We start from the raw sequence: 27238 nt of genomic DNA on the forward strand, positions 1-27238 counted from the left end.
CCTGCCAGGTTCCATAATCACTGTTTGCACTGCTGTTAAAGACATTTTAATATTCTAATTGGGTGGCCCTTGCTCCTTTTATCTGAAAGCTAAATTTACTCTGGTGACAAGCCTTAATTTTCTGACATCTTTTGAGATCTGTGTCCACTTTGAGGGGAAGCCTCGTGGCGTCCACAGAACCTTTGTCTGGATAATATTCATCCCGTTCTGTTACTAAGCTTTAAGCCTTTAATTGTGTCATTGAAGCGACTCTGCTTAGCTGTTTCCTTGTCCATTCTGCAGATAATCTCTCTGCATTTTTTCTTCTTTAATACAAAATAATAATAATAATAAATTTTAAGACCCTATCTGACGCTAATGCTGAATACATCTAATTCTGAATACATCTTTCTATCCCAACTGGATTTTCAAGTATAAATCCTCGGAGACAGGGGTGAGGGAAGATGGAAAAAGATAGAAATGGGAATGAATCCAATGCCCCAGAAATAGAAAAGGCACAGAAGACTTCTATGAAATATCCAAAAAAAAAAAAAAAAAGGAGTTTATAAAAAAAAAAAAAGAGCCTAAAAAGACCGGTTTGGCATCGTTTGTTTTTCATTATAGATCAATGCCAAGGACTATGACATCTTAATGAGTCACCCGAGTTTATAATTTATAGCTTGCTCAGTGTGTGTTCCTGACTACTGCTGGAATGCTCGTCGCTGCCCTTAGGGACTATCGCAAGAGCCCTTGAAATGAAAAAGAACCATGTGTTGGCTCATGGCATGGGATGAGCTGGGACCTGGGACAGGATACACAGGAGAACGGAGCTACCCTACTGCGAATTCCAGAGGCAGAGGGTCCCAGGGTACAGCAGCAGACCTGTGGCGAGAGAAGTCATCCTGACTCAGTCCCTTTGGGAATTTGCTCCCGACCCGTCTATAGGCAAATGGAGCAGCCCAGTAACTCAAGGCATTTGGCCAGGTGATGCCCTGCCGGCCTCTGTTCACCGCCTGTTCCTAGCCCCATCCCGGCTGTCCCACACCACAGCCCTTCTCTCATTCTTCCTCGGCCAAGCAGCCTCCAGCCTGACCCACCGCACACCTTCTTTTCTATACACCGCATTCATCTTCTTCTTCTCCTGCTCATACAAGAAACACCTCCCTATCTGCTCAATCCCTAGAAACCATAGAAGGAAAGCAAAGGACTCTCTGGTCCCTGGTGGGGAAGCATGCCAGAGCTTGCTAGAAGGTGGCTCATTGATTTATCGACTTCCACAGCAGAAACAAACTCAGACGCAAATTGGATGGTTGGTCCACGCGATGTTGGTCAGGCAGTTTTTCTAGACCCGTGTGATGGCTCTTTAAAAACAATGATCTGTGCGCTCAGTATCATATCCATATGGCTGCGGCAGCCCTGGAGTTAAAAGCAGGACTCCCGAGCTGTGCTGTCCAGTAAGGAGGCCGCACTGGGCTCCTGAGCACACACGAGGTGGCCATTCCAACCTGAGCGAAAACGCACAGTCAAGTTCAAAGACTGGGTGCCGAACGCAAAGTATCACACGTGACTAATTTTTACACTGGCCCCATGCTGACCTGAAACTATTCTAGATCTATTGATTTAAATACAATGCATTGCCCTGGTCGGTTGGCTCAGTGGTAGAGCATCGGCCTGGCATGCAGAAGTCCTGGGTTTGATTCCCGGCCAGGGCACACAGGAGAAGCTCCCATCTGCTTCTCCACCCATCCCCCTCTCCTTCCTCTCTGTCTCTCTCTTCCCCTCCCGCAGCCAAGGCTCCATTGGAGCAAAGATGGCCGAGGTGCTGGGGATGGCTCCATGGCCTCTGCCTCAGGCGCTAGAATGGCTCTGGTCGCGACAGAGCATCGCCCCCTGGTGGTCATGCCGGGTGGATCCCAGTCGGGCGCATGCGGGAGTCTGTCTGACTGCCTCCCTGTTTCCAGCTTCGGAAAAGTACAAAAAAAAAAAAAATACAATGCATTGTTATAATTAGTTTTGCTTGTCTCCTTTTCCTCTTCTAAATGGCTAGTAGAACATTTTAAATGGCGCACGTGGCTGTCAGGATATTGCTCTCGGAAGGTGCTGCTCTGCAGAGCACTGGCTGGTTCCCACACGGCACGGCCACACACAAGCTGTGTGTGCTCGGGAGGGCAGATAATGTTCTCTTCCGGGAAGTGGGAATAATCACCCCCCCCCGCTTCTTTCCACCCGTGCTCCAGCAAGTCCGTGGCTGTGAGGTGCTCCTGGGAACAGGGCGTGACCTTGAGCAGGCGGCGTTCTCCAGCCTAGGCGTCCCCCAAAGAACAACTCAGTGGCTGCCGACACTCTCGGGGCTGGAGGAAGTCAGGGGCGGTGCCCTGTGGCGTCCGCCACAGCTGCTGTCTGTACAGTGCAGCATGCACGCTCAACGCCCAGGGTTCCCTGAACTCTGCTAGATAAAAAAAAAAAAAAAAGGAGGTGACTTATATTTGCTCTGGATAGAATGCATGTGATCAGGCAGACAGGAAATAGTCCATGTATCTTGTAGCTGGATAGAAACTAATTGTTGAAATAAGACATATGTGAAAGACACATAACAATGCTAGACCGTACCCACTGAACGCCTAATGAATAGGACAGGCAATCCTTCAGAAGAGGTGGAACCCGCAAGGTCCGAGCAAATTGAAGGTTTATCAAGGAGCTATTCCAAGCAGGAGAAGCAAAGTTGAGTGATGTACAAAGATCCAATCAGGGTGTCACGCTTTCAGGACACGGAGAGCCCGATCTGTGTAGCTGAAGAGAAGTTTCCTGCAGGAAGATAAAGGAATAAGACTAACATAATAGGAGGCAGAGCGGGAGAAACGGAATGCTACTTTATGCTAAGGTGTTAAGGTGCTAGGGAGGTAGGGGGTAGGGGGGTGGGGTGGGAAGAGCGTTTGGGAAGATGGACTTGGCAGACGACACCGAAACAACTCCTCTGGGACTCCGCATCCTTGGTGAAACAACGCGGGCCTCATGACTTTCTACCCTAGTTTCTTACAAGCTACCCTTCCAGCTTTATGAATAACTAGCCCTTGACTACATGGGAAGCCCCTGGGGGTAAAGCTTTGCTTCAGAATATCACTCTTGAAGAGTCATTCCTAAAAACTATATTACGAATTCCCATTTATGTTGGAGAAAGACAAGCGAACAGATCTGAGGTAGTAAGACTGGCCATACATGTCTAAGTGGTTATCAGATGCTTCTCAAGTTGCATTAGTATGTCCGAATATAGCAACAAGCACTAAGGGGGCGGGGGTGGCGTGGGACCGATGCGTCGTTAATAATACAGAGCCTGAAGGAGGAGAAAGGTTCTTCTCCTGAGCTCTGGTCAAGGGAGGGTTGACTGCCTGAAGCTGTGCTGTCCACGTAAACTGTTCTCTCTCTCTCTCTCTCTCTCTCTCTCTCTCTAACTTTAAAAAATAAGAACACAAACTTCAATCATTGAAAAGATGCTCTGCTTAACACGCCACACACCCGCCTCCTCCGTGTCCCGCCACGGGGTCTGTGATTGGTGTGTTTCCCTTGGTTTCCCCAGACCCAGATCAGCCCCAAGGAAGGATGGCAGGTGTACAGCTCAGCGCAGGACCCGGACGGGCGATGCATCTGCACCGTGGTGGCGCCGGAACAGAACCTGTGCTCCCGCGACGCCAAAAGCAGGCAGCTGCGCCAGCTGCTGGAAAAGGTAGGCGTCCCGCGTGCCCACTGCGTGCTGTCCTGGGGGGGGTCTCCCGCGCTCTGAAAAGGAAATGCGGGAAGGCAGGGAAGGGTGCTCAGGGCCCTCCCCCATGTCTGCCCCTTCCTGGGAAGGAGCGCCTCAAGCCTCCTGCGCTGTTCTCTTTGTGGGACCTTTCGCTTTTCCCAGCCTGGTCGCCTTAAGACTGGCTCTCTACCGAGGCGCTTCATACCCAGGCGGTGTCTCCGTGCGGAGCAAAACGCAAAAGCAGCAAGTTGTGTTCCGAGGCCGGAAACTGAGCTCAGCTCCCACGATCACACCGGGCTCTCTGTGATCCCATTATCAACCTTGCAAGGAAGTTAAGACAGTGGCAACACCCTAGGCCGGCTCTGTGGACAGACAGTGAATAATTCCAAGGGTTCATCACCATTCTCTAAGTCAGGGGTCCCCAAACTACAGCCCGCGGGCCACATGCGGCCCCCTGAGGCCATTTATCCGGCCCTCGCAGCACTTCTGGAAAGGGCACCTTTTTCATTGGTGGTCAGTGAGAGGAGCATAGTTCCCATTGAAATACTGGTCAGTTTGTTGATTTAAATTTACTTGTTCTTTATTTTAAATATTGTATTTGTTCCCGTTTTGTTTTTTACTTTAAAATAAGATATGTGCAGTGTGCATAGGGATTTGTTCATAGTTTTTTTTTTTATAGTCCGGCCCTCCAACGGCCTGAGGGACAGTGAACTGGCCCCCTGTGTAAAAAGTTTGGGAACCCCTGCTCTAAGTCATGCCTTCGAAGCTCTTCCATTTCCTTCAGCAGTACTCTCTACATATAATTTCCTTCAGCCCGGCCCCTAACAATCAGACACAGAATGACCTTGCTTTAGTCTCTTTTGACAGCAAGAGTCAGCTCATGAGAGGATATGTATGTTTAGTGTGGGGAAAACAACAACAACAACCCCCCGCCCCCCCCCCAAAAAAAAGAACAACGAATGGTTCTTTCAGTTACTCTCATTCCGAGTTCTCCCATGTCGGGCTCTGAACAGAGTATAGGCCAGCTGGGGTGTCCAGGCTGACGGAAGGGTGACAGCATGCTAGAATTTTAAATACTATCGGGGATCATAAGCTAAATCAGGTAGCATGTGCTTCTAGAGGACCTCATGCTCACCAGGTCACTCTGTGCCATATTTTTCCCATGACCGTCCAACACAACCATGACATCAAATGGGAGCTTTTTAGAGAAAGAGAAGCTAGAAAAATGAAATCATTGCATTTATTAATAACAGACATTAATAGTGTAACTTTTTTTTTTACTGCCATCTTTGACAATCAGTTTCCTCTGTGTATATAATTTGGAAGTCTCCTGATGCTCCAGATAGGAAGAAAACTTTTTTTCATGTTTTTATGCAAAGATTAGTCTGCTCTTCCTTCCCCTTCCTGACAGCTATCATTATATATTGTTTCTCTCTTAAGTCTCTTTTTATAAGAAGACCCCATTGTCCCTCCTCCAGACAAGAGCCAGCGTCATTTCAGTCAGATTAATGACTCTAGTTAACATGCCTCTCAACTGTTAGAAATCATGAAATATGAATTCTGATTGGTCTTGGGAATTGTCTTCAATTTGGATTTCCCTTATTTCTATGGGGAAAAAAAACTCAAATATATAGTTTAATATTGTTTGGTTATTAGGGAAACTAATTACATTGGTAAAAATATTTATTCTTTTAATCCAGTTCTGCCTTTCCATTCAAAAATGCCTTTCCTTTAGATGACTGATTTTCTGTGCCTGGATTTTCTATGCAGAAATGATTTTTTCTCCATTAACCGTGAAGAGTAACATTATCTTAAGACACCATAAATTTACTTGTGTTACTATATTTTTCGGTATAGCACTGCATATAGACACCCACACATAGGCTGACAACTCTTTAAAAATCAGTTGAGGCCCTGGCCGGTTGGCTCAGCGGTAGAGCGTCGGCCTAGCGTGCGGAGGACCCGGGTTTGATTCCTGGCCAGGGCACACAGGAGAAGCGCCCATTTGCTTCTCCACCCCTCCGCCACGCTTTCCTCTCTGTCTCTCTCTTCCCCTCCCGCAGCCAAGGTTCCATTGGAGCAAAGATGGCCCGGGCGCTGGGGATGGCTCCTTGGCCACTGCCCCAGGTGCTAGAGTGGCTCTGGTCGCAACATGGCGACGCCCAGGATGGGCAGAGCATTGCCCCCTGGTGGGCAGAGCGTCGCCCCATGGTGGGCGTGCCGGGTGGATCCCGGTCGGGCGCATGCGGGAGTCTGTCTGACTGTCTCTCCCTGTTTCCAGCTTCAGAAAAATGAAAAAAAAAAAAATCAGTTGAAAAACATTTAAATAACATCTGAAGGTCGGGAAGCAGATAATACCCTCTCCAGGACCAGGGTGAAATGTATTCCAGAGCTAAGATAAAACCAGGACTTAGTGAAGGATGACTGAGGCCAAAAAGTACAAGAGAGGAGGTGGGCTGCAGGCCAGCATTGACCTTCCTGTGAGCAGTCCATCCAACACGCAACTGAGTGTTTTAAAGAAGGTTTAGAAAATCACACCTTTAAAAATGTATCCATACCTAACAGACAAGAAAACAAAAAGTATTAACAAAACCACGGTCACCACACGTTAGGTTTATCCCCTTTCCCATTCTGTGACATTGTGCCAGCAGAAGACTGGGAAGTTGCGTGCACTCTGAGAACAGCGTGAGGAAAACGGCCCCGGACCCAGAGAAAGGCGTCTCACACCCCATTCCCTGTGCAGACCGAGCTGGCCCATCCTCGCTGGCCTCTCCGTGGTGTCACGTGGGTCCAGGGTACCAGATGGCAAACAAGAGCATCACCTTCTCATTCAGCACGTGGTAAAGCAAAAGCATTAGTCCTTCCGTAAGAGAACAACAGTAACAACAGGTCCCGTCCGTGAGAACCGCACCCACTTCGTTCAACCCTCCTAGCAGAAGCAGCCGTCTTTCTAAGCGTGCGTAGTGGAAACTGGTGCTTTCTGAGGTTAAAACCACCTTCCAGGGCCACTCAACCAGCAGACTATGGAGCTCCACCAGATCATTTCCTCAATTCTGTGCGAACATTCCCCAGAATGCCTCTGGTGGTAGCCACACCTAATTGAACGATGCTCTTTTAATAGTGTGTATATCACAGAATAACTAAAAAAAAAAAAAATGCAATTGGTTGCACAATATTTCAGGTCTTAGTGTGCCCAAACTAAAAAAAAAACAAACCCCAAAACAAGTATGTTAGCTATGTAGCTTCCATGTCCAGTTAAACACACCCCGTACGGACTAGGCCAGTATTTCCTAAACTGGGATTTTTGAAATCAGATGCCAGCAACATCCTCACCAATAAAATAATTTTAAGCAACACTCTACACGATCCTTGACCCTTGAAGATTCCTACCACAGTGTTCAATACTAAAGGTTCTGGGAAGCCCTACAGTAAAGAAATCCGAATGTGTATTTTTGTTAACTCAAGCCTATCTGAACATATTAAACTGTTGGGCTCCCCTCCCCCACACTCCCAAGTAGCCTCCACACTCATTATGAATGAGAGTGAAATCTAAGTTAATTTGCATTCAAGTGTGAAAGCCCTCAGATATTTTATTTATACAAAGAACCAGAATAAAGCAGTCAAAAAAAATTATCAACGAAGAGGGACAGCGAGCTTGCCAAGCTACGATGCAAAGAGGCTCTAAGCCCAGGGACACACGTGGGCAGTTGAGTGGCAGCGCCTCAGAGACAAGCAGGCCGACAGAGGGGCCACAGCAGACGGGCCTCCTTCCGACACGTCCAGTCAGAGGGGACCCAGGCTCCAGGTGTCAGCAGGACACGCCCTCTCAGTGGGTCTCTGTAACCCGGTGGGAAACTCGACAGTCCTGGGGACAGCCAGCCGACAAAGCCAATGGCAGCCCAGAGCCACGTCCTTTCTAATTGGACCGCTCTACCTCTAGCCATGACCCAGATGCAGCTCTTGTCATTGCGCGGGACGCTGCCATACAGAAGTCAGAACCAAGAACTCGGCAAAAAAGCCCCTCTCGGTGCTGTTTCCCACAACGCAAATAAAGTTGCAAGTGAACTAGACAGGGTGAGTCCGAGGCAAGATAAAAGGGAGGCTGTTTCAACCCCCGAGTATCTCCCAGGTCCGTCATTCTTGAATGGTACCGCCGCTGCCTCGGGACCTAGAATTCCCAGGAGAGTATCAGCCATGCCGAGGACGGGTGTCTTCATAGACGAACGCCATGTTCTAATGGGTAGTTTTGCTAACACAAATGGCTTTTCTTTATTCATGCTTAACCGTAATGAAGCTGCAAAGTATTCTGAAAGCATTGCATTTATCCAAGATGCAGTTACTGTGCTTTCAAAGATGTCTCGGTAATTTTGTGCTTTTTTTTTTTTTTTTTTAAATGAAGCTTTCAGCATGTAGAAAGGCTAGTAAATTAATAACATTTGGGAGTCATGTAATGAGATAGCTTTCCCAATAAAAGAAGAGGAGACTTTCCTTAAAATATTAAAATACTAATTACACATTTACAACCATTGAAAGCCTAAGATAATTTCACCCACTAGATAGTTACTGAGCAACCCCTCTGTGGCCGGTTCCGTGCAAGGCCTGGGAGATAAAAGATCTGAATAAGATGCAGAGTCTAATCTCATGAAGCTCACGGGAGAGCAGTCGGTCCCCGGTTCTCATCCAAAACACACATTCCACCATTAGTTTTGATATAAGCTAGACTGTTATGAATCTGTCCTGACAAGACAGGGTTCATCAAGGGCAGAACTACGGATCGAGACAGCAGACACAGAACCAGGAAAATCTGACCCTTCTCCAACAATAAAATGAGAGGAGCCGGCACAAGCCCAGGCAGGAGCTAGTCCGCCGCCATCTCAGAAAGGCCCAATTCCTAGGAACATTCCCAACAGGGAGTTCTTCAGAGCCGGCTGGTCCGCCAAGCCTGGTGACTTCACCAGACGCAAAAAAAGCATGTCTCTGCACAATTCATCCCTTTCTTAGTTGTAACGCACACGTTTTGCAAGGAAAATAACTTTTTTTACTCATCCCATAAAAATGCACGTCTATTAAAAATGCACGGCATGACATAAAAATATATAAAACAAAGTAAAAGCCACCTGAAATCCCACCACCGTTTGTTTGGGGCTCATGTTTTCGTATTTTTGACTGTACAAAACAAAATAATAAATTATTTGCAGATAGATTTATACATACTATGATTATACAAGGACCTCTTTCTACAATGTTTATTACTTCTCCCCCACGCCCCACCCCTTACCAGAAAGCTCGGGTTAACAACCTAACATGTATTCTTCTATAACCCTTCCATGCGCTTCTCCATGATGATTTGCTTATATACTCCATTTTCCTTTGCATGGGTGGGTGCACGACAGAGAGACTTGGGTTGAGGATTTAAAAATCAAACCACATAGATGTCTTACATGTGCTTTTCTCATAGAAAGCCCTCCACGTTAAGCGTTGCTTCTCAAAAGTGAGTTGACAAAGGGGTCACTCGGGGGTGTTGATAAGATGCAGATTCTGATTTTTCGGACAAGATTCTGCCCGTAGGACAAGCGCCCAGGAGGCTGCCAAAGCCGCTGCTCTGCAGACCAGACTTTGAGTAGGAAAGGCACCGAGATCTGTCCCCTCCTTCGAAATAGTGTCATCATCTCCCGGTCCTCGATTCCTTTAACTGTTCTCCTAGGAAGAGGCCTTCATTTGGTCTTGCTGCCACAAGAGTCAGGGCAGCCCTTCCGCACTGCTCCGTGCTTTCTAGGTCATCTATTTCCTGCTTCCACACAGCCTGGGGCTCAAGGAACCTGGGATGGTGCCATCCACTCCACGTGCATTTAGGCGTCTACCGCCTACCTACCGGACACTGGACGCAGCTGCCCTTCCCCGGATCCTTAACTCAGCGAGGAAGGGGGTGTTTCGGCAGGTGTCTGAGTCCTACCTGACGAGATAGGGTTCATAAAGGGTGGAACTCTGGATCAAGACCGCTTGTGTCGGTCAATTCAGTCTCACCTCTGGAAGCATTTCCCGGGCACCCAGCAGTAACTGCGCTGGAATGAACGCAATCTATAATAAGTCTATTAGACACGTCAGACCATCCACAATTGCTAAGCGTCCCAGCTCTTGTAGAAGTCAGAGTGCGTACTTCTACAAACAACACATTTCAACATTTATCAAAGTGGAGTGCTGATAAGCTTGGCAAAGCCCTGGAATAAAAAAAATACCATTTTTTCTTTTAACACTTTTCTGACATATTAAATTCTTATTTATATTCAGTCATTTCTAGCTCCAGGATGTCTGTTTTATTATTTCCTGCCTGGGTATAATTTTCTCTTGCCGAATTCTTTGGAGTGCTTATCATGAAGCATTGTCCTTCTAAAAAGATGTCGCGTGGACACACAGTCATGCTTTTGGTACTTCCCGTCCTCTATGTGAATGTCGTTGTTTGCTGTTTCAGTCGTGATTGCCTCTTCCTGTAAACAGCCAATAATTTACAGCTCATTTTCTTGTTCAACAGGTTCAGAATATGTCCCAGTCTATTGAAGTCTTAAACCTGAGAACCCAGAGAGATTTCCAATATGTTCTAAAAATGGAAACCCAAATGAAAGGGCTGAAGGCCAAGTTTCGGCAGATTGAAGATGATCGAAAGACACTAATGACCAAGCATTTTCAGGTAGGTCTGACTTCTGCCATCTTGTCAATCCAAATGAGATCTGGAGGGCGAGGAACAGCCAGAATGCACTCAGCTAGAAAAACACTGCGCACTGGCCCGTATGTACAAGGCTCAGGGCTCACTGGGGACGTCAGTCATCCCTCTGCTGATACTGACCGTTAGCCGGTGGGAAGGCACAGACGACTTGTGTAAAAAGAGTCTCATCCTCCTAGAGCTGGGTGGAGTTTCTGGATAGATGTACAGGCATTTTGATATCAATGACAAAGGGAAATCTAAAGGAAAATTAATAATTTATTGAAGTTTTTTTTTTTTTCTGATGACTTTCTGCCCTGTTAGTACGAGAAATAGTGACACTGTAAATTCCTAAAAGAGGCAATCATACCATGGTGAATATCCACAGAAAGAGGGTGGCTTCATGATTCGATGCAAATAAAGTCTTTCTTTAGACTTTAAGTTGTTTACTGGCAGTTATTAACAAACAGTGAAAATAGAGAGACAGTCCTTTGAAGCACGCTCTGTGGACTTTCATTAACAACATATGACAGTGTCATAGATTAAAATGAAATCTGACTGTCATAATGCCACCTGAACCCCAATGAGAAAGAAAGAGTCTGCCCTGCAAAGACATAGCACATGGTTTACAGGACATGCCGTGGTTTTATAAGCAGAACAGCCTCGGCGTTCACCACCAACAAGGAAGGTAGACTCCCTGTGGATGGTGGGGAGAGGGTCTGAACCCACGCAAGCTCCAGGTCTCTGTGCATGCCACACATAACTGCGACAGCAGAATGCCGACCAGGGACAGGGTCTCTGCACAGCATGGTTTAAGGAGGCAGAGATGTTCATGGCTTTGTAACTTTTTCAGGGGTGCTTGGGAGCCTGAGTAGAGCCATAGAGCAGACAGTCTTGCCCTGAACCACGATTTTAAAAAAGTTGACCCAAAAGGACACGAGGCCAAGAAAGTTGAGGGTGTGGACAGGAGAATGGACTAACGTGATGGATTGTGAGGTTTAATTTGAAGAGAAAACACAAGCAGGCCAGGAGGTTAAGAGATTAGAAGGTATAGCGACATTCAAGAAAACCATCTCGGACAAGGGCCCCTCCTCACCCCTCATAAATATATTAGCTCACAGAGGAGGTCAAGAAACCCAAAAAGGTTTTCAATGTCAATTTTCAGTGGTCAGGGTTGGTGTGCAGATCATAGAGCATCATAGAGCAGCAGCGTGAGCCTGACCTGAGGCCACCAAGGAAGCAGGAAGTGGGAGGCTCACCCCCAGGGCATTCCCGGAGAGGAGGAGGGGCCAAAGGGGCGGAGCCCAGGTGTCTGGAGGAGAGAAATCGTCCAACCAACCAACCGCAGGGGGACAATGCTGAGCTCTGTGGCACCAAGGGACAGCTGGAGGGTGCCAGAGCTGGCGGGGCCAGGGACACAGGATGATGATGCCTCTGTACCTATGGGAGCTCTTGGGAGAAGACAGAAACAAAAAGATACAAGGCTGAGAGAAATGTGATGAAATAATCTGTTCTGTAAGTTTGCCTCCTAGCAACAGCCAGGCTACCAATAAGAAAATTTAGTCACCAGCCAGCACCCCATGACCTAACGATTTTTATCTTCCTAGTTCGTGTAATCCAAGTAGATGGTGAAGTTATATGTCAAAACCCAAATAGCGATAGTGGTGCGAACATTATTTTTCTGAAGAATTTACAATTATTCAACACACAGTTCGAGCACTTTAAATAGATGTTAACTAATCTAACCCCTACAACCATTCTATCGGGTAGGCACTATCTTCATCCCCATCATTCAGATGAAGAAAACAATGCCCAGGAAGGGGAACAATTTGTCCAGGGCCATATATCTAACATGTGTCTGAACCACAAAGTCCAGCTGCCGAGTTATCTACCTCCTCCTATCAATGCCACAGTGCCTCTCCAAGGAGACTACCGCTCTCTGAGTAAGACCAAAGAATAATTAGATGACCAATATATGTTTGTCAAATGTATTCGCTGAGTCCTCCCTACCGTGAGTCAGATTTTGCTCCAGGCGTCAAGGTGCCATACTGGAGAAGAAATAGAACATTCCAAAAGGAAGTTTAACATCAAAGAATACTTTTCAATGAGAAGAAACTCCTCCTCCAGGATACCGTTTTCAGCTATCGAACACGCTAAGTAGGTTTTCTCTTCTGCGCTCTTTGAGATGAGAAGTTGGTCCTAGGGTGGCACACTTGAGACGCTCAGTCTTCCATAAAGAGATCGCGGTTGGGCAAGGCAGTCAAGTGCCGCCTCTATTGTTAGAGCTACACAGTAGAAAGTGAAAATTCTAGAAGGGGTTAGTAAACACGGATCTGTGCTACCTCCTCTAACCTTATAAATATTTTATACACACATTGGGGTCGGACTTGCCGTCGCTCTCCGGCGAGTGTCCAGAGTTTCAAAATTGACTGCCAACAATCAAATTATGAATTTTTGAAAAAGATCCAAAAATATAGATCTTATTTTTAAATTCAGGGGAAAAGAAACTGCCACCAAAGCTGTGATATCGTATTTTTCTCTTTTCAATATTCCCAGAGTACATACAACCTAAAACTCTTCACTGTAACAGCCGTCATATGTAGTATGCAGCACACAGTACCAACAAAACTAATTCTTCTCATTAAAACCCTAATGAGGCGACTGCGTCTTCCTCCAGGGATGCCGCAAGATGTTCCAACTAATCAGTTTATTTCAAATGAGTCACCAAAACAAGCAGAGCTCTGCAATTCTGCCTTTGGACTGCAATATTTATGAATCTTTCTCATGAGCAAGAATCGGTCCCCTCCCACTCCACACAGACATATAGGCAAATTCAAAGAACTCTGAGCCTACAGAGCAAGTAGAAATCACCCCCCCAAGAAACAGAAGCCCATGAATCAGGGCAGCAGTGGGCGCTCCTTAAATGCATGTCTAGTCCCAGCAACTGCTCGGTGCAATTCTAAAATGCAAGGTCCGGCTCCTTAAACGCGTCGCTGTTGCAGCAGGGTTTCTGACTGCTTCGGTGGGTTATTCTCAGATGATCATGACAGGGACAGCTCCTTCCACAGACGAGGCCATCTGCAGTCAACTCAGCACTGACTCAGCCTCAGGAAGTGATTTCACCGGCCACCACCACCACTGAGTTAAAGGAGAAGGTGACACATCTAGAAAATGAAAGTGAAAGCGCGGGTGTGGCTCTGTCCCTGGGGGGGGGGGGGGCCCATCCCATGAGGCTCAGAGGGAGGGACACTATCTTGACAGCGCGCCCTTCTTGTTGTCTAGACAAAAGTCAGTGTTTCAGTTTCAAGTAACTGGGCAACTGGGCAACTCTGCCTGCTGCCTCCACTCCGAGCCCCTCGGTCCCTGCAAGAGTTAACTCGCCACATGGGTTAGCAGCTCTGCCTCCCAGACAGAGCCCTAAATTATCTAGGCCACGGCAAACGAAGTCAGAGTGGGGGTCATAATTCAGAATGGTAAACAGCTACGTCCGTTTCTCGGCGCTTAGAGGGGCTGTGCGTGATTTGTCATGCCGGCTGAGCTTACCGTCCTAATGATGCTGTGCTGAGATGGGTGTTACACAGAGCGAGGGATACCTGGGCAGAAACGGAAGCGCAGAGCGGTGGGAGGCCGCCCCTGGAAGATTCCGTGGGAGGGGCAGGCTGTGCCAGGGTCCCCCGTGTCCTGGAGGCACCCCTATGGCACGAACAATCAGTAAATGAGCGGTGAGACTGAACCAACCAGGCCCAGGAAATCTGTCCTGTTTCTAAGAATTGATCATGAGAAGAGGGGCCCTGGGTCGACTTCTCACCTAAATAATGCACTGTGGCTTCATAAGGTGCTCAGAGAGGGGAATGGTACACCAACCCGTATTCGCTACCCTAGGAAGCTCTTGCACTTAGAGTAAGGATCAATTTCCTAGGACAGCACATCACCATTTAAGGAGAGGTCCCTATAGTGAAAAGATAAGTAGATTTTACCACTAATGAGCATGTGGCTGCTTACATTTTCACAAAGTACCCTCGCTGCAAACCAGAAAAAAATCAATAAAGATTTCAGAACCCGTTTGAATCATCTCCTTTAAGGATCAGGCTAGAAAGAACGTAGCCGCCCGAGCAGTTTGAATGACCCCCGGGAACCCCCGGCTGCTTTTGCAGGAGCTGAAAGAGAAGATGGACGAGCTCCTGCCCTTGATCCCCGTGCTGGAGCAGTACAAGACGGACGCCAAGCTCATCACCCAGTTCAAGGAGGAGATCCGGAACCTGTCTGCCGTCCTCACTGGGATCCAGGAGGAGATCGGCGCCTACGACTACGAGGAGCTGCACCAGAGGGTGCTCAGCTTGGAAACCAGACTCCGGGACTGCATGAAAAAACTGAGTGAGTACAGGTGCCGCGCGGGGCGCACGGCCGCTGCTTAGGGGGTTTCCGGCAACGCCGTCTTCTCACATTGTTGTTGTTGTTGTTGTTTTCTTTTGCCAATAGTTAGAAATGCCTAATTCTAGGGAAACCAGGGCTTGCTTGCTAAGCGCCAAAGCAAGTGTCCCTCCGTGGCTGACACACTCTTGGGAACTGAGTGGTACCTGATTAGCAGTCACCTAGTTTTCTGATCACCCTGGTTCCATTGGAAATAGGTGGTCTGTCAAATGCAGGCGATTCTGTTGGCTACGCTAATGGAAGTCAGTTTTATTACAGACGACGGACAGTCTGTGATGATAAACCGTAGCTTGGCCAGGGGAGGGGAGAGGGAGGGAGAGTGTTTCCGGCAGCACGGAGAAAGTTAGAGACCGTAGTAAAGGAACCTGCCCCAGGGCAAACCAAACCAACTCCCCTGTGCTGCAGAGCTGCCCACAGCGGCTCTGGTCCTCTCTAGAAATCAGAAGGAGATGACGCTCTTCCGTAAGGGGCCAGGCGGGCAACGCGGGGCTTGCACTGCAAGTCTTGACTCAACCAGGACGGAGTTCACATGCAGGAGCTAATTGCATCCGCAGCGCGCCCACGAACTCATTAGTCAACTGAAGTCATCGTGGGACTAATGTAACTTCACACAGAGTCAGTTAGCGGTAAGGGACGGCATAAAGAGAGCCCGTGAGCCTGCCCACTGAGGAAGAGTATGTTAGTGGCTATCTTGATGTGACAGGGACAGATATGGGGGTGGGGTGGGGCTTAGGGGGGCAGCTCTGTAACCCCAGAAGGTGCTCTCTTGCGATAAACAAAGCTCTCCGGACTAGGAAGTGAAGTGGGAAGAGGAGAGGCAGAATTTGAAAACAGTTATTTCTAGCCAAGAAAATTCCAAAGGAGAAAGGTAAATGTTTTAAAATAGAAGTCGAATGAGGCCCTGGCTGGTTGGCTCAGTGGTAGAGCGTCAGTCTGGCGTGCAGGAGTCCCAGGTTCAATTCCCGGCCAGGGCACACAGGAGAAGCGCCTATCTGCTTCTCCACCCCTCCCCCTTCTCCCTCTCTGTCTCTCTCTTCCCCTCCCGCAGCCAAGGCTCCATTGGAGCAAAGATGGCTCGGACACTGAGGATGGCTCTGTGGCCTCTGCCTCAGGCGCTAGAATGACTCTGGTTGCAACAGAGCAACGCCCCGGATGGGCAGAGCATCGCCCCCTGGTGGGCATGCCGAGTGGATCCTGGCTGGGTGCATGCGGGAGTCTGTCTGACTGCCTCCCCATTTCCAACTTCAGAAAAATACAAAAAAAAAAAAAAAAATAGAAGTCGAATGAGTCATGGGACCATTTTTAAGACTCATCAGTCCGCTACTGACTGTGCCATTTCTGCATCTCACGAGGACCCTGAGCCACAAGGCTGGGTGTGCCGAGACCCGGCTGGTGCTGGTCTCACTGCTGTCGCCTGTGCCGGCAAGGACAAATGGCCTTGATGCCAGCAAGAACAGGCAACAAGACAGTCGTGGCTAGGAGACACTGGGAAGCCCACCCAAAGTGTGCCAGTTAGGTCTTTGAGGGATTACCACAGGAAACCCTTGGGACTTGCTCAGTTTTTGAAACGAATGCCTCTCCTAACATAGACAGAGTCTCTCTGAGTTTACTTAGCTGGAAATAGTGTCTGTTGCAGGCAGGTAAGTCTACGCCCACCACAAGCTTGTTTCTCCTAATCTACACCTAACTCTCCACACTCAACCTCCTCCAATGGTGAAAATGGTATTTGGGACAAAGAGGGTTAATCTAAGAAAACACAAATTCATATCCTATTTCTTCTTACTGGACCAGGAATAGTGTTTCTAAGGTTTCTTAGGACTATAACCTGCAACATATGTCTCAAAGATGCTTTTTATTAATTTTCCCCCATGGACCAGTAAGTTGGTCAAAGAATGTGACTGTCAAATAAACAGTATTAATTAGTTAATATTTAATGTTATTTTAACTAATCAAAAGCATATCCAGCAACCAATATAGATATCAAACAGCAATAAAACAATACTTAGCTTTACTTAATGAGATGGCTGCTTTTTCAGTTAATTGACATGACCTTAAAAATTACTGAAAATAGTGGTCACACATCTTAAACTCTTTCTATAATAATAGATTATTAGCCCACAGATCCCTAGTCACTTAGTAGAGAGGCAAGGTCACAAACAATGACTCTAACTCATTTATGGTTTTTGTCCCAAGGGCTGAGTATTTTTCTTCCACACGCTACGTTTATGTCAATTAACCAAGAGAGGATCCTGAGAAGAGAGAATATTTATCACCTGCACCACTAACCACTAACCTTAATTACAGTGTCGAGAACATGTCCAGGGAGAGACAAGCAACCCTAATACTGTGCAGAATAAAGCCACACGATCTCTGAGCAAAACTAAGTGAATCTTTATGTTTTCCCTTAAAAAGGAATTATTCCCATTTGAAAGGAGGTATCTGCTAAGATATATATATATATATATATATATATACACACATACACACACACACACACACACACACACACATATATGTTTACAAAAGAAACACAAACACATAAATTTGAGCATGGCACTGAGTTATAGTTTGAATAACTCTTTACTTAGTATTTACACTTCCTGGGGATTGATACGGATGACGTCAAATCATTTCTGTGAACCCTTTTAACTCCATGCCTCGTGTTATCTCATCGGTAAGTGCCCGAAAATCAAGATATCAGAATGCATGGACTCGGGGAGTCAATCTGAGTCGGCACCGGGGCACTAACAGGAAATGCAGGACAAAATCATTTCGGGGGGTCAGTGTTCCAAAGGGTCTAATGTCCAGCTGCCAGGCTGCCCAGCTGTAGAGTAGGATGTTGGATAGTTATGGTATCAACAATAGAGTCACAGGAGCAAAATTCATTCATCAATGGCATCTTTTCCTCCTTGACAAAAACCTCTCAACACACACAACCGATTAGCAGACGGTAGAAATGGATTGGGGAAAGAAAATGAAATTGCAGCCATGATGAATGCATTTCCATTCACCTTTCCAGTGGATTAGTTTTTAGGGGGAAAAAATGTCACCATGTACATCAACATACAGTTTTAGGGTAACTAAAAATCAGACTAGACTCCCTCGCCTACAAGATCTCATTTACTCCCAAATAGTAGAGGTGCTGAAGGAATCGAATCACAGGTCATTGGGACTAGCAGAGCACCATTCAGCTTGTGCCTCCTACAGAATTAAAGTTCTGGCGAAAATAGAAATGAGAAAAAAAATGCTTCAACAGCAATGCACCCTAGTGGCCTGAATGAGGCACAGTAGTAATGCTATTTCCTAAGTGCTTAATTTTCTACTGTGAGAGACCAAATAGAATCAAGTCCCCTGTGCTTAATTAAATCATACTATATTTCCTGACATGCAAAAATATAATTCTATGCATGTGGGAATTTAACTGAAAAAGCACAAAGCTCTCGCGCACCCCCTGAGATCGCCCATGGATATTTAATGTAGATTATAATTAAGCTTCCCGTTTTCTAGTCCTCTACTCCCTGCCTCTTGTTAGTTCTAATTTAGGGCAGCGGTTTGGCGTCATCTAGTGAACTACCACGACGTGTCTTCCTATTGACACAAGCAGTTTGGGGGTTGGGAGGGGGGGGCTTTATGTTTAACATGACTATCAGCAGCATTCAAACCTTGAAGTCCCAAGTACTGAAACTTGGGTTATTGTCTTTACCACGTTGCTGCTACATTCGTTTTTCAAGGGAACACAAAAGGTCTATGTGGCCATGGCCATACTTGCGCATTCGGCACATACCGAATGGGTCCCCAGGGTGTGCTGGCACTGTGCCAGGTATTGGGGACTCCACGCTGAGTAGCAAGAAGGGTCGCTCCACTGTTGAGGAGCTTGCGTTTTAGTGGGGACAACAAGGACATGATGGATGACTACCACCGTGTTGACAGCTGACTGCTTGACAGGCACCATGCCAGCTCTCTGACATGTGGGAGCTCTAATTGCAGGAACCCTGGGTTCGGCCTTATTGTTGACATTTTTTTTCTCTCTGAAAACAGATTGCTCAGTTTAAATTCATTTGCCAGAAGCACAGGTTGGAGGCTACAACTTTAAACTCAAATCCTTCTGAGTTCAAAGACAGAGGCATGTTTTCCGCACATGGTGTCTTTTGTTGGGCACATACCGTAAGAGAGAAACTCCCTGGACACACTCCCGTAGGCTTAATTCAGTAAACAGAACCCAGCTGCTCCGTGGAGAGAAGCCAGAGGTCAGTTCTGAGTCTTCCCTGAACCTCACTCACACACTGTCACATCCCTCCCTTCACCAGGTCCCTCAAGACTCTCTTCCTCACACCCTCATTTCCACCACCCGAATCCAAGAGCACCAGCAGCGTCCTTCAGCATCTCTCAGCTGGAAAGGCCTCCCAACCACTCCCCTTACCTGACGTCATTTCTTCCCCACCACACGGGGCACCTAGAGTCACCTTTCCAAATGCAAATCTCATCTTATCACGCCTGCATTTAAGCAACTATCCTTTCACATGAAATCTAAATAGGTTTGCATGGTTTGTCCTGATGACGTCGATTCTGCCTAACTCCCCAGCCCTTTTCTCTCAAATTCTCACCCTGCAACTCAACTCTGAAACTTAGCCTTCCAGTCACTCAGCTCCTTAGTGGTGTATGCACACTCCATTCATCTCCTCAACACGGAACTCCCTTCTCCTCTTGCATGGAGCACTCTGTCGCCCCGCCTCACCTGTCCAAATTCTAACAGCTTTTCATGTTCAATACCAGACACCGACTTTTCTACAGACCTTCTCCGATAGCTCCTTAATGCGGCTGGACATTCCCTGGCATGGTCTCTGGAAAATGACAATTTGCTTTTTCTAAAAATCTTTACCCCGTTATGGACATGTTGTCCTTGCTCTGAGAGGTCAGGGACCACCTGTGTCTTTTTCCAGCGAAGTCTTTGTAGACTATCAAAAGACATCTAAAACAAATTAGCTAAAAATGAATGTCCATAGAGTCTTTGAGAGCAAATTTTTAAAAATTAAAATGCTTCATGTTGCTTTCAAGACATAAATCAGTGTATGTCACATATAAAAAAACATTTATTTCTTTTGCAAAACCAGAAATTGGGGTGTGTGGGGGGGCAGACAAAGACAACAAAACCTTTTATTTCCATCTGTTGTTTCTTCAATGCCAATGCAGTATTTTATTCCGGAACACCTGACACTTGGCTCTACTTAGCTCTTAAAGCAAGAAAGATGACAAATCTCAGTGAAAGCAGGAATGAACAGAGAAGTCTTACTGTGTGCCTGGCGTGGAGAGAAGTGAAATTTAATTTGCAAATATAATAGGGGACATTTATAAGAATACCCCTGCAAATTAAATTCAAAAGATTCGCTGCAAATGAACCATGGACCCAAGACAGCACTCCTCTCAAATTCTAGACTGGAACATAGAATGCCATTTTCCCAGCATTCGTTCGTTCACCTGATGACTCATTCTTTAGAACCCTAGTTATTTCAGCATATTTGGGGACTGATTTACTATAAACTGACTTATATAAGGTCTACCGGAAAGTTCTGTTCATTTTTGGAATAAAACAAAATACAAATTTTTCTTACCGTCAATAAACGTTATTAAATAATATAATTGCCATTATTATTATTGATTTTTTGCCAGCGTGAGGGCAATTTGTATATCCCATTTTTGAAAAATGTTTTATCTTTTGATGCGAAAAATTAAACCAGTGCTTGTTTGATATCTTCTTCATTTTTGAATTTTTTTGCCCTTCAAAAAATTTTGTAAGGACAAAAACAAGTGATAGTCGGTATTATTCCTTCACCAAACACTTTCAATAAATTTCTACATGCTTCTGTAGCATTTCTTCCTTGTTGAAATTCGTAAAAATTACAGTGGCATAAACGGACTTTATCAGTAGCCATGGGTACACTATTGCTTCACATATAAGACTAACATGAATCAACTTTGTTTTAGTTAATTTGCTACATCAGTATGTATACATTAAGTGATAAAAATAGAGAGGCACACATGTGCCAAATAAACATGTGCTTACGTGTCAAAACTTGTTGTGATAGAAACGGACAGAACTTCCCGGTAGACCTTATAATTTATCATTTTTTTGTATCCTGGCATTTTCCCAGATTACAACTAAATTATAAGCTTTCTAAGGATATAAAACCTGTTTTTCAGAGGCAGGCATAAATTGGCAAATTATTTGGGATTTCATAATACAGTTCTGCTCCGTTCTCATTTTGGATATTAAATAGACTTCACCTGAAAGATATGTTCATAATATAAGCTTGACCCCAGAAAATGTTGAAACAATTAAAAAAGATGGGTGAAGTTGTGTTAGTTATAGAAAAGAGAGGTATTTGGACACACATCATGCCTGGTCCCATTTACCAAACACCCACTGAAAACTCATTCTAACGCTCTATCCAGTATGGCAACTATTATGTTCACCCATCACCACCCTCAGCAACATAGTAAGATAAGACATGAAAATAAAAGGTGAAATAATAGAAACAGATTTTTACCATCAAATGCATGGTAGAGGTCAAGTTCTTTTAAGAAGCTTCAATAGACAGACTTTAAAGATCCATCATACCTACTTCTTGCTATGTCAGTTCGCCAATGGCCTGTACGGGAAAAGAAACAACATTCTGCCATAAAAATGTTCACTATTCCATTTAATCTACTTCTATGGGCATGGTCTTAGGATTCAAATCCAGGAGCGGTTAGTCCAGAACATTACAAAATACAATTATATATCGAAGAAATGAACAAAAGAGAAAACAGATGTTTTGTTTTTATGCTTCATTGATCCAAACAACTGACCTTCCTGCTGAATTCCAGATGACACATTTCCTGAGCTACAGGATGACAAATATGGGCTGTAACTGATAGTACAAACTCCAGTGTTGAAAAGGCATTGAAAAAAAAAACCCACTAAAAAAAAAAAAAAAAAGGCATCGGAGAAATAAAATGGTCCCATTTTCAGCTACCTAGTCAATGCATTTTCTGAATATATAGAACCATACACATGCAATATATTATAAAATGCTAATATTTTCACGTGTCTCACTGCAGACAAGAGCATAGCAAGAGAAAATCAATGAAGCAAAACTCTTAACTTCTTTCTCTGCCATCCACTTTTGCAGGAACATTTGTCTTCCGGGCATCTGGGAAAATTATCCTTTCTCTCTGGCTTCCTTTGTCCTCACGGAAAGGGACAGTGAAGTAACAAAGATAATTATTTATTTGAACAAGTGCCGGTTTGGGGAGCCCAGAAACAGAAATGACTTTTACTGTTTGTTCTACTGTTTACGATTTCTGCACTCCATCAGAATCTGAGAACACCTGTGTTTACTTAACACAAAGACCCACAAAGTACTGCAAAACACAGCCAGTTTTTACAAATTCACGCAATTTTAATTTCACTTGACATGATGAGTTTTAGTTTACGTATCCAATAATTATTTATAAGAGAAACTTCTGCTGGGAGGAAATCAACAATGACAGCCCTTTCTGGTTTTTGCTTCCTGGCGTAACAGTAGGTGATGATGACCATTATCTTCTAATGCCACAAATACCACCTTCTCCCCACCAGCACATAAAAGTTTGTTGATTCCCTGTCTATTCAATGTTCTCTTCGGTATGAAGAACACAAGAAGCTTCAGGCCATCCATCTTATAGCTGAGAGAGCCAGCCCAGAGAATAATTGCCCTATCCGATAGTATACGATGATTTAATGTGGTGGCTGAGATTAGAAACCACCTCAGCCTTCCCACCTGGACAAAATGTACTACAGAAGGAATCATTTCCTGAGGAATCTACTAGGAAATAGTGTAAGAAAGAAAAGAGAGACCCCCCCCCAAAAAAAAGGGCCTTATGAAAGGGTAGAGGCATGGTTACCCATGGTTACTAAACAGATTAACCCACTACTTGCTTGTGGGTTCATCTATTCAATTATTGTCCCTTTTTACAGCATCCATTTCATCTTCTCCATGAGATGATCCCTAAAGGTAAACAGTCTTTTCTTAAACAACGAGATCAGTACAACAGTGAAAATGTCCCATACCCCCCCCCCCAACTTCTCCCTTGAGAGAATCTGCAATAACCACTGCTTTGGTCTACAGTCTTAAAAACCACCTCTAGGCCAGCTTCTGACCTCAGCACTTGTTCATTTGATTCTGGCGATCACCAGTGGCCTCTTGCTGACGAAGTCCAAGGTCGTTTCTTTGATTTATTATCTTTGCTCTGTCTGTTTTATCTCAGATTATCTTTATTTTCTCTAGACACTTCGGTGGTCCACCCTGCAGGTCAGTCCTTCACCCTTCTTAAAATGCTCCTGTCTCTGGGATATCTTAACGCCACACCATTTTTTTTCCTATCCCATTTATAGTTTAGTGGGCTTTTCGGCTGGGTCCTCTAAACATTGGGATGCCCCAGAGCTGTCCCAGATGCCTCGCTCTGCTCTGGGCATGTCCTCCGAGGCACTAGTTACCCTCTGGCTCCATTATTATCATTGTGCCCAAGACCACTGTCAAAACGATGTCTTGAAGGGCGTCTGCTCCCTAGATTTGTTACACTATCTTCTCTACGTCTCCACGGGATAATAGTCTTGGACAATATTATATGGTTATTCAAATAACCCATATTGAATTTTCTTTTTTCCTCCCAAAGCCATTCCTTCTTTAGTTATTTCTTCTGAGTAAATGACACTACAATCTGCCCAGCTGAACAGCCAAAAATTTGGATGTTAACCTAGATTCTTTTTGGTCTGAGATTTTTTTTAAAATTCCTTTTTTACTTTCCATCTTCACATCTAAAGTTTAGTCCTATCAACTTTACCCGAAAAGACAGAGAACACGAACCGGTCTACTTCTCTCCCTCTCCGTCACCCCTTCCGGCGTTGTTCGCCTGGACCAACGCGATAGAACCTTTTGACTGGCTTCTCTGCCCAATCCCCCTCCGTGGTTCATCTTCCATTGCAGCTGAGTGATAATTTCAGAATGTGGCTCACATTCCATCGCTCTACATCCTCTTAAAATACTCCAGGCGCTTCCCCTCTTACATAGAATAAAACCCAGGTACCCACTTTTAAGATTCCACTGTCCAAACTCTTCACCTCTCTGACCTCATCCTGGATTTTCCAAGGGTGCTGTAGACACACTGGCCTCCCTTTGTTCTTATTTCTCCTAACTCGCCCCATGGAGCCGGGTTTAGGGCCTTGGTAAGAACAATAATAATGGCGAACAGTTTGCAAGTACTTAACCGTGCACCGAATGCTACTCTACACTCCCAGCACGTATTTCTTATTTACTCTTCCTGGGAGACAGACATCAGGACTGTTACCCAGGAGTCACGGCGACATTCCACACTGTGCAAGGCCCCCAGAGAATAAGTGATAGACTCAGGATCCAGATATAGGCAGTCAGACACCTGGACTCAAGCAGCTTGGACAAGGTGCTTTCCCCTAACCGACCCACTGTGCCGACGTCCTTCCTTCAGCTCACGGGCCCCTGGCCAATCTCAGATCAGATATCACACTCTGAGAGGTCTTCCCTACTCACCCAGTCTAATGCAGCTGCCCTATTTAAATACCTGCATTAAATGTACTCCCACCCCATATAGGTAGTTTGCTTGCTTCTTTACGTGTTCCTTCTCTTTCTTCGATGAGAAGGCAAACTTCACGAGAACACAGGTCTCACACCTTGCTCGCCATTGTAGTTCTAACACCTGGAGCAGGTGCTCACTAGACCTTAGCTAGATAAAGGAATGGACGAGGGAGTGAACAAAATACCCTGGTCTGAAGACAATACACTACAGTAGCCTTTCTTCTAGAACCAAGAAGTACGTTTTCTGAGTCAGAACTGACTGGAATAAGAATGAATTTCTCCCACCAAACACAACAGATGGTGAAAGAGTTGATTAGCCAATAGGTCTCCTCACCATAATCACCCAATTTGGAGGGACTTTATGTAAAGCACCTTATGCATGACTCAGTGAAGAGGAAAGGACATTTCCATACATAACTACCCTAGACTTATTTGGGGTTTTAAGCAAGAGAATAAGTGATAGACTCAGGATCCAGATATAGGCAGTCAGACACCTGGACCCAAGCAGCTTGGACATGGTGCTTTCCCCTATTATTGCCAAGTAGTCCAAAATTCTCTCTATACTATCTTGGATTAAGACACTGAGAGACACAGTTAAGGTACAGATCTCATTTTTAAATTGTTGGTATTTTGGATTATTAATGCCTCAGTTCAAGTGTGCTTCTTAGATCAATACGTCCAAAACTGCTTTATTCAAAGGGTGTGACTTCAGGGATGAAAAGTTGTGGACTGAGGTCAAAGCCAGGGTGGTGACAGGAAGACAGAGGCTGACACTGCACATTGTGAGTCACCGGGCAGATGGGAGACAGCTGCTGGGTGACAGATCTGGAGGAAAACAAGGGAAAAAGGAATACACACAGGAGAATTAAAGAATGCACAACACAGGTCCACGAATGATCGCACGACCTTCCTGGCCAGAGACTAGATACCATATATCTTCATCTGGAACCAGAGTGCACACAGTCTCACATACATATTGTGAAAATGGTTTACGGCTAACTTAAAAGCCCATTCACTGAAATCTCAGAGCTGAATTTTGCAAAATGACATTGATTTACTAGAGTTGAGTCTCCTTCCCACGGAGAAGTACTATTAAGATACATATGAAGGGCCAAATCAGTGAGATCCCATAAGAAATATACGTGCATTAAACTTGGTCTTTCTAGGCCCTCACATTTATTTTTTACAAGAAAAAAAAAAAAAACACCAAACATTAAACATGGAAGATTAGTTGAATTTTCTTGTTTCTTTCTACATTTGACAGTTTATGGCTATGTTTTGTAGAGGAGGAAGGGGTAAATGTGGCTTAAAATAAGATCAATTTCAAGTTATCTAGGGACGCTATCTTAATGGAAGAGAGGCTATTATGCGTCCCAGTACTCAGGGCTGAATCTCCATAATTTTTATTTAATATCAGCAGGCATTCAGAGCACTCAGGGCTACATCCTTTTCTTCTCAACATAGATTTGGTCTGAAATAGCTGCCCACACTTAACTTTCCTTACCAGTTGAGTCAAAAAGAGAAAGAAAGAAAGAAAGAAAGAAAGAAAGAAAGAAAGAAAGAAAGAAAGAAAGAAAGAAAGAAAGAAAGAAATTGAAAGGTCAGGCCTAAGTAACGGCCCTGTGAAAAGCAACAATATATGAACCTAGTTTGTCTCCCTGTGCCTGTACCCCCAATGCCTAGCATAGTCCCGGTGTGTAATAACTGCTCGGTAAATGATTGCTCAACGAATAAGTTGATTATTCCAGATTTAAATAGTAACCATGGGTTTTACCCTCTAACGCATTTCAGAGAAAATGCCCACCGAGGTAAGAAGAATGCGAAGTCATTTTCCGTGTCGGTATCAGAAGCTTTTAACGCCTGGTATAATTTCTGTCTCAGTTCCCAGTCTCCACAGTCCAAGGCTCAGCAGTGCCCCCTTCCGCCATATGGATACAAGGCTGGGTTAGAGCCAAACACCACAGACGCCGAGATGCCCACGCTACCCATGTGCCATCACTTTTTGGGAATGTTGATTACATCAGAGTCATGGCAAAGACACTTGCCAAAGATAATCCTTAGGCAGATTTTAACTAATCCATCCAGCTCAATGCCTATGAAAGTCATGCCTACATAAATGGAATCCAGAACATCATTTTAGCCCAGGAACCTAGTCAACATCTAAATAAGCATTCATCAGAGTGAAATAGGAGTTCTGAGTCTCCCTGCCTCGTCCAAACTACGCTTCGTGTGGTGGAGGCTACCTATGGCAAAGGGGCTGGATTTGCTGACCGGCAGGGTAGAACCCTCACTTTGAGATTTAACCGTAGTTTTATCATCTAAAACGTTAACTCCAAAATGACAAAAATCCCTTTTCACTCTCAGTATAAAAGCCACTTGAAGTCACCGTAATATCTTCCTTACTGTGTGTCCAGTTGGTTTTTTCCTTGGAGTATCAAGTTTCGTGGGGACAACCATTTCATGATGTTTGTGTTTTATACTTGGAACATTGCATTGATCTATTTCCAGAACAAATTTAAATTGACTTCTGAGGTTCCATGTATCTTTTTTTGTTGTTGTTGTTCAAATGATCATGAAAGATCATTCATCTTGAAAGGACTATTTTGCAAGACATGTTAGACTGACAATTATTTTTTCTCCTATGGAAATTGAGTTTTCAACAGAAGCATATTTGTCCAAGGTCATAATCACTTACTACATTGCAATAAATTGCACATTTCTATCTCAGCTGCATGCATAATATCCTTCCATTCAGCTCCTACA

The 27238-nt window shown here is 45.1% G+C and overlaps 1 protein-coding gene across 1 annotated transcript in view; it reads left to right on the plus strand.

Moving 5' to 3' along the window:
• Positions 1 to 27238, plus strand: part of OLFM3 (olfactomedin 3) — a 180207-nt gene that overhangs the window by 146400 nt on the left and 6569 nt on the right. The window contains exons 2-4 of the mRNA XM_066247226.1: positions 3554 to 3700; positions 10248 to 10403; positions 14570 to 14789. Of these exons, the coding sequence (XP_066103323.1) occupies positions 3554 to 3700; positions 10248 to 10403; positions 14570 to 14789 (523 nt within the window). The remainder of the gene's footprint in view (positions 1 to 3553; positions 3701 to 10247; positions 10404 to 14569; positions 14790 to 27238) is intronic.

The sequence above is a fragment of the Saccopteryx bilineata genome, chromosome 11 (assembly GCF_036850765.1).
Source record: "Saccopteryx bilineata isolate mSacBil1 chromosome 11, mSacBil1_pri_phased_curated, whole genome shotgun sequence".
NCBI lineage: Eukaryota > Metazoa > Chordata > Mammalia > Chiroptera > Emballonuridae > Saccopteryx > Saccopteryx bilineata.